Genomic DNA, 14433 nt, shown 5'->3' on the forward strand with positions numbered 1-14433 from the left:
TTCCAGTAGATTACAGGATAGTGAGCAAATCTCTGCCCCACTCCCCTCAGAAGTGGATATTGTATTGTTAGTTATGAAATTTAAGACTTTAGGTGTTATAATTCTATGCAGATACCCCTGAATTTATGTGAACTGTTTGATATTCTCATTATAACTTAGTTAATATGGAGTTATAGCGTAAGTGCTTGAACAGGGTCTTGGGAGTTAGAATCTTGGCAATTCCAATTACTAGTTGTATGACCTTGGAGTACTCTCTTAGCCTCTTGGGGTCTTAGGTTTCCTCTCTTAAAAGTAGGGAGAATGATAGTTACTTTGTAGGATTGCTATATTAAATTAAATCCTTAAAAATACTTCGTGTAGTTTTGACACGTAGTTAACCCTCAGTAAATGGTATCTATAAAACAGCTATGTGAGTGGGGCCTAAAGAAAGTTATAAAATTAGTTCACTAGATTTAGATGTTACATGCCAGGGGACTAAGGAAATTGCACTTATTGCAGAAGAGTCACAGTTGAAATATTTAAAGAAACAGTATGAGATGTTGGCAAATTTTCCAAACGTGAAAAAGGTAGACTATGAGATGTATAGACAGGGAAGTTTGACTCCAACGTGCCGCAGAGTTCTGGAACAGTAAATTAAGCAGATGGTTTATAATTATTTAGTAAAGACTGGAGTGGTTGCTAGGAGTCGCCATGGGTTTACTAAGAACAAATCTTCCCAAACATCCCATTTCCCTTTCAAACAGTATTATGTGGTGTGTAAAAGTGAGGCATGCCATTTCAGCAAAGGATCTAATTGTCTGCATAAGGTTAGTACAGTTAAAATATGGGCTAAAACTGCTGGATTTGCAACTCAACAGCCATCGAAACCAGCTGATTAACGTCTTGGTATTCTTGATGGGGTCTCTGGTGGAATACCATGGAATTCTGGCCTGTAACTCTCCCACTTGAGACTTTAGCTAGGAATTTGGATGAAGACATACAGTATGAATGTGTACCAGCAAAATATGCAGATGGCGCAAAGTGGAGAGGGGTAGTGTAATAGAAGAGAGAATCAAAATGCAGAATTTTTCTGATTATCTGAAGCATTGTGTGGAACCCAAAAGACTGAGTTTAATGAAGCTAAGGCAAAGACGTTAAGCTCAAAAGGTCAAGTCTGAGTAACAAAGGAGAACTTATTTGGTAGAAGTTCAGGTAAAAGTGATCTGGTCATTTAATTGACCCTAAACTGTATATTCTTCCATTCATTAATCCATCCATTCATTCACTCACTCAAACATGTATTGAAAGTACTACCTGCCATGCCCTTTTCTTAGCATTAGGGAGACATTAGTGAACAAAGCAGTCAAAAATCCCTACCTCCATGGAGCTTATGTTTGTTATATGCCAACGGTTGTGCAGCTGCCTAAAAAAATGAACCTAATATTAGGCTTTATTTGCAAGAAGGATAATATCCAGCTCATGATTGTTAATAGTTCTTCTCTGTTATTGAATACGCTGTTCTTGGCGCTGTATCTTACACTGGGATCGTTACTTTCAGTCCAGAATACCATCGTCTGGGCAAACAAGAATGACAGTAATATGATGGGAGGAATATAAACCATGTTGAGGGAGCATTGGTCGATGATGAGAAGAGTAAACTAAGTAGGGAAATTGTATCCCTCAAATATTTGCAGGATATATGAGAAGAGCTTATATGGTATGTAAGCTTGTTCTGTGTTGCTCCCAGGAGTCAGTACTAATTATAACGAGGATGATTTCTGGTAAATGTAAGGAAGGTTGCCTGTGAAGTGTCCCAGCTGCGGCCTGATGCCCACCCGTGTGAGCTCCGTGAGGGCTGAGATGTCACTCTTGTGATTCCTAGTCATGTGCCTGGTACACAGTGGGTGCCCAGAGATGCGAGCGTGGATATTCACGTGGCGTTTTGTTTTCTTCTGTCACGTTCTAACATTTACAGGTGAATTAAACCGATTCTCTTAAGAGATATTTAAGAGGCCATTTTAGGATTTCTTTGAAATTTCTGATACGCTTATTCACACATTACCCAACCCAGCTCCACCTCCATCATGGTTTGAGGCCTTCACCGTAATTCTGACCCAGGGCGTTGCTGTCTCTGAATTGAACAGTCCTGCAGAGCAGAGCATTTCATTCTTCTCTCATTGCTTCGTGGATCTCCCCATCAAGGTGATACGTTTCTTGAGGGCAAAACCTTATTTTCTGTGTTTCTTGTATTCTCCCAGACACAGAGCAGAAAGTCAGGCAACGACCATTGCTTGCTTGATTCATGATCAGCTAAGGGGGGAGTCAGGAGCAGCATCCTTTCAGCCACGGTGAGAACTCATGGAAGACATCGCAGGTTACATAGACTTTACTTTCTCTGTCCCCTGCATCCAAAGAAGGGATTTATATTCTCATGTATTAGCGTCTCCTCCTTTGGCTGGGCAGGTGCCTCGTACTTAGTCAATTCTTTGTATATAGTTGAATATCAATGGCTGTCGTCCAGGGCTCACATTGTCTTCTTGGCTGAACCTCTGAGGGGAGCTAGGACTCCAGGTACCAACCCGTAAGCCCAGTTTGGAGACGCATTGACTGTAATGCATGCACGTAGGTGACCAGATCTAGCACCCAGCTACATGCGTATTTAAGATAAACAACAGTGCAATGTTTGGGACACGCTAATATTTCAAAAGTATTCACTGTTTATCTAAAATTAAACATGACTGGGTACCCTGCATTTTATCTGGCAGTTCTCCACACGAGCCCCATTCTTTTTGTGTTCCCATGAGTCTATGGTCTTAATTAACCCCCAGGTTAATTTCATTGAAAGAAAACATTTGTTCCCATGTGGTTGTTTCCAATGGCAATGTTTTTTAATTGAAAAAAAGGAAACTCCATACTCTTTTCATCATATTTCAGGTGTGTCCAGTGCTGATAATTCCACAAACATCTAGGATCTCATCAAATTAATCTCTCATGGTTTCCTTGGTGGCATAATTTAGTTGATTCGTATGATATGTTGCTGATATTACTTTGCTCAGGGACCACAGAAACCATTGCTAACACGTAAATAATTGTTCTCCTCATTGGAAACAGGTGAAATGTGAATTTGGGATAATCTGTCTTCTCACTTCCTACATATCAGCTGCATTGACTAAAAAGAGCTGCAGCAATAAAAGCAAAACATTGCCTCTCTTAGTTAATTTCTTTGTTCTTTTCTTTCATCTGCTTAAGGGAAGATAATATTCCGATTTGTTCCACTTTATAAACTTCCTTTGAATGGAAGACATCTCACACTTAGGAAAATTGCATCCATTTTCCCTAAATAAATAGTGACTTTTACTGTTTAGGAGCAAAAAACCTTAAATATCATTTATTCATTCAGCAAACATGTATCAAGCAGCTCTATGCTAGGTAATAAGGGGAAACAGAATGAGTAAGATGTAGTCCCTGCTTTCAAGGGTTCACGGAAATCTGCCCCGTCAATCCTTCTTTTAGATGGCTCAGCTGTCATTTCAGAGGAAAAGTTTGTGGTAAGAGCTAATTAGCTCATAATGAAATGATTCTTCTCTCAAACGCTTTAAGTAAACACCAAGCCTTACGTTCTAAGCAGAAGCTATTCCTAATCGGTGGTTAAGGAGCTGGGATTAGACTGTTTCCCTCTCCCTCTGTTCTGTCATTAGGACTTTACTGCTCCCACCGTGGTCCTCAGACCAGCAGCATCAGCATCTCCTGGGAGCTTGTTAGAAATGCAGACTCTCAGGCCCTGCCTCAGGCCCTGCCTCGGACCCTGCCCCGGACCCACTGACTCAAATGTGCAGTGGAACCAGAACCCCTGGTGATTCATGTGCGCCCTGAGGTTTGAGAAGCCCTGGTTTAATACTGAATTTCTCCAGCTCCGCTTTGTGGGGACTGATCATCTGAAGATCTTGTTGAAACAGATTCTGGGGCTCCAGCTTCAGGGATTCTGATTCTGTGTGATGGGGCCCAGCCTGAGAATTGGCATTTCTCACAATCTTCCGGGAGATGCTGGTGCTGCCTGTTTGGGAACCAGTCTTGGGGCAGCACCAGTCTAGTTCACTTGAGGTACTGGATTGCCCTTTGTTGGTGATGGTGACTGGAACCCCAATGAGGCGGTCAGTCTGGTTTTCCATTGCTCACACTGAAGTCAGGAACATTATGATGAAACTGTCCCCTGGAGCAGCTAGCCTGTTATGAGGATGGATTTACATACAATGGACTGTTCAGGCCAGTCTGTGATGGCCATTGTGAGCCTACGAAGAGGGAACAATTAAATTCTCCTTGGGGGCTCAGCCATCTGAGTTGTGCTCTGCAAGATAATAGGATTTTGGTCCATTCCTGGGATTCATTTGAATAAATGCCAGGAGGCTGGGATATACAGGAAGCGGTGATGGTTAATCCAGTATTGTTATACTGTAGGATATAGTGCCTCCAGGAAGAAGAAGAGCATGGGAGATGGGTCTGGGAAAAAGTTTGGGGACAAGATGGAGAGGCATCTTAAAAATGTCACCTTAAGGAGTTTAGATTCTGTCTTAAAACCTTTTGCTATAATGCCATCTTTTTTTTTTTTAAGTTTACATGTCTCATTGTACTTACTCTTCTGTGTGTGACTATTTTTTTTTTTCTTTCAGGATTAAGCATGAAAACATTGTGGCCCTGGAGGACATCTATGAAAGCCCAAATCACTTGTACTTGGTCATGCAGCTGTAAGTACCTTGTTTAATGGATGACTGGAGACCGGGGGTTGCACACTCAAATGCCTAAAGGGCCAGGTGGTAAAATAGACTTATGGAGTGGGCCGGGTAAGACAGCAGGGGGCTGTGAGAACTGTGGGGCACTAGGTAAGAACGTGTCCGTCTAAAGACAGTGGTCTCGTGGTCTTTAGACCTCACTTGGTCTCATCTGCAGCTGCTGGATCAGACTGAAAATCTAGAGTCCTCACGATGGAATCCGATGCTACTATTGCATAGTTGCTCTATTTAGGATGTCTCTCTTGCTTTTTAATGTGCAAGGTCCAAATGTTGCTTCCTGAAGGCACTTCCGTGGGCCCACTGTGAAGTACACTCTGCGCTTGTCTCCAGGAGAAACTCCCACCCTTGTCTTCATTTCTAGAAAGGGAGGCTGGGGGGTGGCAGCAGGTGGTAGCTGTGTGTTCTGTCCCTTCCCTTCTCCTCTTCTGCTGGCAGATAAATGTACATGTGACTCATGCCAGACATAAGAGATATGTAACTGGAGTTGGACTCTGCCATTATCATCGTCCCCCTTTCGAATATTTCTGCCTTCCAGTAACTCTGGAGCTTACCAGAAGGTGGAAGAAATAAGAAAGCTGAATATCTAGGTAGAGACTTTACTTGAACATGTGTTTTTTTTAAAATGTGAGATGAAACTAGCCTCCCCACATACACAGATGCTTTATTCTAAGTGATGTAATTCATAGGAGTATCCCAGGACTAAATTTGTTACAATTAAGTGATGGAAACTCTATCAGAGTGTTATATTTTCACCACAACTTGGGTAAATTCTGGAACACTGTACTGTTGAGCTTAATGGCCAAAGAGGATTTTTGTTGAAGGTCAGAATATATACTTAAATGCCATTATTTATTAATGATTTTCAGATTTTGGATTACCAAAGGTATTTAGAAGATTTGAGGGTCAGGCTAACAATTTATTTTTCATCAGTTTTCATTTTCATTTTGAATAACTTGAAATCATGTTAGGATGCAAATAAGTGTTCACCAATGGATTTATTTAATCTTTCATTATTTTAAAAGTATTTTTAGTAGATTATGACACTTTCTTGCATAAACACTGTTAAAAGTGTCCAAGTTGGAAGCATGTGGGTGATTTTTCTCTGACAAATGACAGTCCTAGGTGGTGACCAGCAGTTTTACAGGTTTGTATGTTGTTGTCTGCTGTGAGACGGGCAGTGACTGCCAGCTGCTTATTACTTTTCAGTATCCTAAGTGCGATCTCTCCTAGTTCCTTGCGGTGCTGTTTGTTTTATGATTCACCACGTTTCTAGTTCTCCCCAAATCCGATATACTTCCTAGAAGCTCATGTGATTGTTTTATACAGAATCAGCTCTTAAAGAAGCAGGTGAATCACTTTCCCACCAAATATCGACTGCCCAATAGGAAAAATAGGACATTTTGGTGACAAGAAAAAGCCTCACAAAATGTCAGTGGTATATTTAAATGTGTGCTTTTGTATTGGTGATGCAAAAAACAAAGTGTTAATACTTCGATCCAAAGCTGTGTGTAGTCGCGGGCTTTATGTCCTCTGTTTATGGAACTGTCACTAAATAAGTGGAAAGCACCCCAAAAACATACATCTCAGCTCTGTCTCTTACTAGCTGGGTGAATTTTGGCAAATAACTGGGCCTTTCTCAGTATCTGTCTCCTTACTGGAAAAAATTTTTGCGTAATAATAATAATATTTGCATAGAGGACTGTAGTGAGTTCTGAATGAGAAAAATGTGTGAGAAGTAGTCTATCATAAATAATAGGTCTTCAATGCGGACTACCTTCTTTATAGAATTATATAATTTTATCAGTTTGTCTCTGCAGATGGTCTTTAATTTTACGAGCTAAAGTTCAAATACAGTTGAATTCTGCCTTCCTAAGCAACTTGATCGTATACTTACAAGCAGTAGTGTATGTAAAGATAGGTTGCCAGGAGAGCATGAAAGTGTCCAGGATGGGATGAACTTCAGATCATTTCTCTTACTGTTTTATTGTTTTCAGTGTGTAAGTCTTCCATATCTTTGTGGAATTTTTTCTGAAATATTTTCTTTTTTTGATCTTGTTGTTAATGGGCTTTTACTTCATTTTTCCAGGTACTTGCTGCTGTTATAAAAATACAATTGATTTTCGTATGTTAGCTTACAATCTTGCTAAATTCACTTATTGTTTGTAGTAGTTGTTTTGTGGATTTCTTAGCATTTTCTATGTAAACAATCGTGTCATCTGAAATTTACATTGATTCTGGTTGGTCCCCAAAGGAATTCTATTTGGTAAAACACTGATAGTTTAGTCCTAAATATTTAGTGTACTTTAATGTCATAAAATTATATTCCTTTAAAATATTTTGTCATATATTTTGAAAATTCAGATCGACCTCTCTCTTATTCCTTCCTCTCCTCCATTTGTTATCTAAATCAGTGAGTTTTTTTTTAAAGCAATGGCAAAAAAGAAAGGAAGAAAGGGAGGGAGGGACAGTGGGACAGAAAACCCTTAATGTATCAGAATATGATCCTGGGAAAATCTTTGGGATGGTTTGAGGATTTTGTGAGCTTTATTTTTATTTTTGTGTTTTCATTTTTGTCAGTAAGACTCAATAGTTTTTGTTCCTGAGACACCTGTATTTTTTTCTGCCTGGGTCCGTGGAAGGTGGGTTTTGGGTTTTTGTTTTTTGAAGAGTTTAGAAAGTCCTTGATTTCTAGCTACTTGGGGATGATCTAGAACATAGCACTTAAAAGGGACTGTATTTCACAATGTTTGTGCCTAGGAGGTTTCTGGTTTCCTAGGAAACATCATCTCGGGCACTGACACTCAGATATAATAGGGGATGCTCAGCACCCTAATTTTATTACTTAGCTAATTGCTATTTCAACTCGGTACCGTAGCATATTTGTTCCTTTGCTGCTACAGCAAAAGAGACTTGGTTGTTTATAGAGGTCTATATTTAAATTTTATTTGGGTTTGGGGACAAATATCTTTTTTTTTCCAGAATGCTATTTTTGGAACATTCTTCTCTTTTTTACTTCTTTTTTATTATTGAGAGATAATTGACTTATAACATTATATTCATGTTAGGTGTACAACATTATAAATACTTCTTTTTGGAACATTAGATGGTGTGAGGTCAAAATGACACTGAGGTAAATTACAGAAGTCAGTTTGTTTAGAGTTTGTTTCTCATCTGCCTTTGTTTGTGGGGTATTAGCCCACGTATCTGGAGATGATAAAAGATGACTCCACCCCTTCCACATTTATAACAACTTAGGATGTAAAATACACTTCAGGATGATACAATTGAGATTATATTCCTTATTGAATTATCCCCTATTTTCATCAAGACTTAAATTTCTGTGTGTGGGTAACTCCTGAATTTATGTCCTTAGCCTGGACCCCGCCCCTGAATCCAGGCTGTATATTCAAATGTCTGCTCAGCAGCTACACTTGGCCACGTCATAAGCATCACTCACTCACCAGATCCGAAATAAACTCCTGAACGTTCCGCAAAATGTGCTTCTCCTGCTGTGTGTCTCATCTCAGCAAATGGTAAACTCCTCTCTCCCAGTTGCTCAGGCCCAAACCCAAAGTCTTCCTTGACTTATCTTATTTCTCTTACACCCTACAGCCGCATCCGTTGACAAACCCTGTGCTCACCAACTGAAGACTCTCCGAGAATCCAGCCACTTTGTCATCATCTCTACCATCATGGATAAAACTTATCTTTCTTCCCCCAGCCTTTCCCCACTGCAGTGTTCTTTCTCAGCATAATGGCCAGACCAAGTCCTCCCCACCCCCCCACCCCATGCAAGATCTTAGTTCCCCAACCAGAAATCGAACCCAGTCCCCCAGCAGTGGAAGCACAGAGTCTTAACCACTGGACCACAGGGAAGACCCAAGACTAAGTCCTCATAGCAGTCTCCAGGATCTTCCATGTCCAGACCCCCTGCTCACCTCTCTGACCTCACCTCCCTCTCCTCTTTAATTATTTCATTCAGCTGCATTATTCCACTCGCCTTGCTGCTTCTCAGACACACCGCGCCTGCACCCCCGTGGACCTTTGTTCTGCTTGGAACCCTGTTTCTTTGATATCATCATGGTATCATGGAAATATTAGAAATATTAGAATTTCTACCAAATGTCAGCTTTTCAGTGAGCTATTCCCCAGCTCCCCTGTGAACTAGCTCTTCTCCCTTCTATCTCCTGCCACACACATTCATTCCCTGCCCTCTTCCCAGCTTGATTTCTCTCTACGGCACTTGTCACCATCAGAAAATGTATCTCTGCTTTGTTCTCTGCTAGAACCATGCTTGCACATTACAGTAGGCACTTAATAAATATTTATTCTGTTAATGATTACATATAAAAGGAATAGTGGTCAACACTTACTTATTCACTCATTTAATCCTTACCACAAACTCAGGAGCAACTCCTATCCCAATTTTACATGAAGAACCCGAGCAGAAAGGTCGGATCCTTTATCCAAGCCAGCAGGTGAGCTGCTGGATACAGTCAGTGCCACTGATGACGTTTTCTAGGAAAAAAGCTTGTAGGCGGTATTAATGTGAAGAGTTTGGTTTCCCTGGAAAAATGTATTACTTATGATTCCATATAAGCACAGCTAATTAGAAAATGCCCTGTATTTTGTAGTGGGAGCAGGGGAAAAGGTTTACCAAATAATATTGCAGGAAATCACTAAAGCAATCTCAGTTCATTCACAGCAATGATGGTGTTTCTCTCTTAAATAATGTTTTCAGTTAGTGAAGGAATAGTTGAACATGTTTCACCGGTATTGTGGTTTGCTGCGTCGTGTATATTTCACGCGCGATACAGATATTTCTATTTCTGATATTCCTTTTATTCCATGACAGCGTTAAGATATGTACAACTAGTTACCCGCTGAGCCTGAAAACTAATGATTAAACACACGTTCTTTAAAGAATGTTAATTTGACTCCTGAGCAGTGCAAGACAAAAATATATGCAGCGTCCAAGAGAAAATCTGATTTATCCACTTCATTAGCTGGTACACGAAGCTGTTTGAACAGTTCCCTGTTTGTGGGTTGCCAGTGTTAGCTTCATGTGGAGATTGTATTCATAATTCATACCGTGTGTTCCCAGAAACAGTTTTAATTAGAACACAAATTATTACTCCCAATAGAAAGTCTTTTGTAAGTAGCCAGGCATAGTAATGCAGACAAAAGCATTTCTGACTATGACACCTTAATACATTTACATATAAATTACCAAAATCTTATCTCGGTTTGCAGCAGGCACGAATTGAGAGCCTAGAGGGCCTGTGGCTTCTGTTCAGTGTTGGGTGGGTGGGCAGGCGGTTGGGGGACACACGTGAGGCATGGTTGGGGGCCTCCATGCTCGCTTCGTGGAGGAGCCGTCACCACCCACAAGCACTGCGTCCGCCGAGGTTTGAGCAGGGAGCTCCGGGTCACCAGGAAGGCCTTGTTGGAGGCAGCACCCTTGCGTGGAGGGTGATTAGGACGTAGCCAGGCAGATGTGCTGGGTGTGGGGCCTGAGCTCCAGGCTGAAGGGCTGGTGCACAGAGAGGCTTTAAGGAGCCTGGGTGGGTGTGAGGGGCTCAGCCTGTGGGGGGTCGGGTTTGTGAGAGGTTCAGGCTGTGAGGGGGTCCCACATGTGGCAGTCCAGTCTGGGAGGGGTTTAGAAAGTGGGGGTCCAGTCTATTGGGGGTCCATTCTTTGAGGGCTGTGGCCTGCGGGGGATTCAGTCTCTGGGGTGTTTGGTTTGTGAGAGGTTTAGCCTGTGAGGGGTTCAGTCTTTGAGGGGTTTAGAATGTAGCAGGTCCAGTCTATGGGGGGCCCATTCTTTGAGGGTTTCCGCTTATGGGGGTTCCAGGCTGTTGTGGACGCTGCAGTCTCTGAGGAGTTTAATCCGTGGAGGGTCCCGTCTGTAGAGGGTTCCGTCTTTGAGGGTTGCCGTCTGTAAGGTGCTCCGTCTGTTGGGGTCTGTCTTTGGAGGTTCAGTCTGTATGCGGTTTTGCCCTGCGGGGTTTCAGTCTGGCTGGGTTGGGGGACTGTGTGACACCTTGGTGGGAGATGTGGCTGGAGACCTTAGCAGAGGCAAAGCCAGTACTTCCGGCTGCAGCCGCTGCTGCTGTGTCATCCTCCAGGCTAATTACTTAGTATGGTTTGTTTTTTGTTTTTACCTGACACTGGAAAACCTACTGAGAGTTAAAGAGCTTAGAGAGTTAAGAAGGAAAAGAAAAGAGAAAAGCCAAGGTCCGATATAGTCATGAACCAATTTTACTAGGTTCAACTGTGTGAAGTTGCCAACATACAATCACATTTTTTAGATCTTCCTTTTGTAATGTAAGCATTTACAACTATAAATTTTCCTCTTAGCACTGCTTTTGCTGAACCCCATTTTCGCTATATTGTGTTTTCATTTTCGTTTGTCGCAAAATATTTTCTCCTTTCTCTTGTGATTTCTTGTTTGACCCATTGGGTGTTTAAGAGTGTGTTAATTTCTACATATTTGGGAATTTTCCAGTTTTCCTTCTGTTGATTTCATGTCCTTCCATTGTGATCATAAATGATACTTTGTAGGATTTCAATCTTTTAAGATTTAATTTTGGGGGGGGGTTTGCAGCCTAAAGTATCCTGGAGAATGTTCCATGTGAACTTGACAAAAATGTGCATCCTGCTGTTGTTGGATGGTGTATTCTGTGTGTCTGTCAGGTCTGATCGGGTTGTAGTGATGGTCAAGGCCCCTATTTCCTTACTGATGTTCTGCTTGGCTGCTCTGTCTGTTATGGAGGGTAGCATATTGAAGTCGCCTTCTATTTTATAGAGCTGTTTCTCCCTTCAATCCTGTCAATGTTTGCTTCATGTGGTTTGGAAGCTCTGATGGGCGATACGTGTTTGGTGTGTGGATCTCCTTGGTGAATGGACCCATTTATCAACATATAATGTCCTTCTTCATCTCTTATAACAGTTTTGGCTTTTTATAACCATGTTTTTTAACACAATCATGTTTGACATAAAGAGTTTTATAATACTTTCCCAAACAACATCTTACCTATTGTATGCAATCTGAACAAAATTGAACATCTTTCATGAAATCTAATGAGTTCTTTAAAGTATGCACAGTTTTAAAATCCCGTACATTACAGAACAATTGTAAAAATTGTGGAAGGTAACATCTGGTCACTAATACTCAAACTTGAGAATCCAGAAAAGTACATAAGGGGTAGAGTCACGCATAGGCTATAAAACATCAATTTCAGAAATTATCCACGTATCAACTTACATGTCGTACACATATGTGTTTGATTTAAGGGTATGTGTGGTGCTGTAGAGTCAGCAATTGGAGCTTGTAAAATAAAAAACAGAGATGTCCCTGAGGAGTTCGTTGCTTCTAATTCCCTAGTAATTGTTTACATTTGGGGCTTGTAAGAAGTGTGCGTATACAGTAATACATTTCTGAATATATCAGATTAGACATTCTGGTTTAGGATGCCCCTGAATTATAATTCCATTTGATGACTTATTAAAAGAAATAGACGCTCTACTCCAACCAAACCAGTTTCCTCGTGCCCTGCAAATAGAATGTGGATGGCCCGGCCTCAGGATCTCTCTCGCGTCTTCCCAGTTTCTGGAATGCTCTTTCTCCTCTTCACAGGCATCTAGATACTCTCTTTTCTTTTAGATCATCAGACTAAACCCCTCACTATCCCGCCCAGGCTCCTTCATGCCTCTTTTTGTACCAGCCCTTCAGCCTGGAGCACAGTCTCCCAACCCATCCCACGCCCAGCACATCCATCTGGCTGAGTCCTAATCACCCTTTGCCCAAGGGTGTCTCCTCCACTAGAGCCTTCCCTGTGACCCCAGAGCATTCTGCACAAACCTTGAGGAAAGCAATCATTGTATAAAATTGCTCCTCTTTAAAATGTAAGCTGTACACCTCTGTGGTCCCAGGGGCCCAGCCCACAGAGATTCACTCTCTCCTGCAATTCTGTAACATTTTAAAGCTGTACTGGTCACCGTGCGTGGTGAAAGCCATTCCTTCATTTACTCAACGAGAACTTCTGGAGCCCCCGCCGTGTGTCTGGCTTTATTAACCCGTGGGGATACAGCAATGAATACAGCCAACTCCCTTCGCCTATAGAGCTTACATTACAGCAGAGGAGACAGACAACAGATAAACAATTCACTTTATAAACAAGTTAGTATGCACCAGGCAGTGGTAAAGTCTGTCGGGAAACGTAAAGGAAAGTCAGGGGAATGTGGAATGCTGGCAGGTGGGTGAGTGGTTTGCTGTTTTACACACACAGTCAGGGGAGCCCTTTCTGAGAAGGTGGCATTCGAGCAGAGACCTGAAGGAGGTGAGGTGATGAGCCACGTGGCCGGGCCTGACTTGATGGGTGTGTGCCCAGTGCCGGCACACAGAGCCCCGCATCCGTGAGAGCCGCGCGCTTGGGTTCAGTGCTTTGCACTTGCCGTCTTAAAATTCTTAATAATTGACTCTGAGTTTGTGTTTTGTAAGCGAAGTCCCAGGGACTTGGAGTGGCGGCTCACATCAAGTTCCACCTCCTGACGCCTTCCCATCTGACACCTTCTCCTCTGTTCCTGCCCCATGGGGATCTGGGCACAAGTGGGGGGTCTGGTCAGATGTTTGCACCCCGCACGTCAGTGTAGGCGGAACTGCAGGTGCTTTCGGGTCTGCACTCACCCCAAGGTGAGTATCCCCGTGACTGAAGGAGTGTGACATCAAATAACAGATAAAAAACACGAAAGTTTGAGTGAGAAGCAGTAGGAGAAAGGAAAAAAAGGTTTTCCTGTTTTTTGAACAAGGCATGTACAGTTTTATTTTGTACCAGGCCCAGCAAATACTGTGGCCAGCCAGGTGTGTGGCCGTCAGAGAAAGCATCCCGGCAGCACAACAGCAGGTACAGGACAGGGGTGAGCAGGTGCGCCCTGTGGTAGAGGAAGATCAGGGGGCCCGAGAGGCTGGAGGAGAGCCAGTGGGCAGGTGAGCAACTCGGCAGAAGGGCCCTGAGCGGAGTGGGAGGCCACATCGAGTGGGGCCTGGGTTCAAGAGGAGAAAGAGGGTAGCAGGGAAGAGGTCTGAGGGGGGAGTTTCTAGAACACTCCGCAGGTTACTTGCATTGACTTTTCAGTGATCATATCCTGGACTGCCAATCTAAATCTGAGTTCCTGCAGGGCAGAGACCATTGAGTCATGGGGTGTAGCCCAAGGGAACCTTGGAAATAATCTAATCTAGCCCCAACTTCTGTCCTTCTGAGGGAATCACTGCCCCTTCCTAGGAATCATGGAAACCCAAACGGTTTTCAAATTATTTCATGGGGAATACTGAGGCTCTTCAGTATAAACTCCCTCATGTTCTCTATTGGGAGGTTTTGTCCAGCATCTGAAAGGAGCTTCGGGGGCAGTCTCACAAGACTTAGTGAAGAAATTCATTTAGGGATGCTGTGACTGGAAAGAGCACGGACCAGAGCTAGGAGCCGCGGGGGCCAGGCTCCATCCCGCCCCTGACGAGTCCTGGGACAGCTCAGCGCCTGGCCTCCCTGGTCTGTCTATAAAGGGAAGGGTTCTTGTTATTGTTTACTTGTTTTAGACAAGCCTAAGGTCTCAGGTCTAAAGTTCTGTAGTCTGTTTCATTTGCTGTTCCCATTTTCTTGGTGTAAAA

The 14433-nt window shown here is 42.6% G+C and overlaps 1 protein-coding gene across 2 annotated transcripts in view; it reads left to right on the forward strand.

Moving 5' to 3' along the window:
• The window catches only part of CAMK1D (calcium/calmodulin dependent protein kinase ID), a 386176-nt gene that overhangs the window by 242231 nt on the left and 129512 nt on the right, over positions 1-14433 (forward strand). For both annotated transcript variants that reach the window (XM_057730252.1, XM_057730254.1), the window contains exon 3: positions 4647-4721. In XM_057730252.1, coding sequence (XP_057586235.1) covers positions 4647-4721 — 75 coding nt within the window. The remainder of the gene's footprint in view (positions 1-4646; positions 4722-14433) is intronic.

Source organism: Hippopotamus amphibius, chromosome 4, assembly GCF_030028045.1.
Source record: "Hippopotamus amphibius kiboko isolate mHipAmp2 chromosome 4, mHipAmp2.hap2, whole genome shotgun sequence".
Classification (NCBI taxonomy): Eukaryota; Metazoa; Chordata; class Mammalia; order Artiodactyla; family Hippopotamidae; genus Hippopotamus; species Hippopotamus amphibius.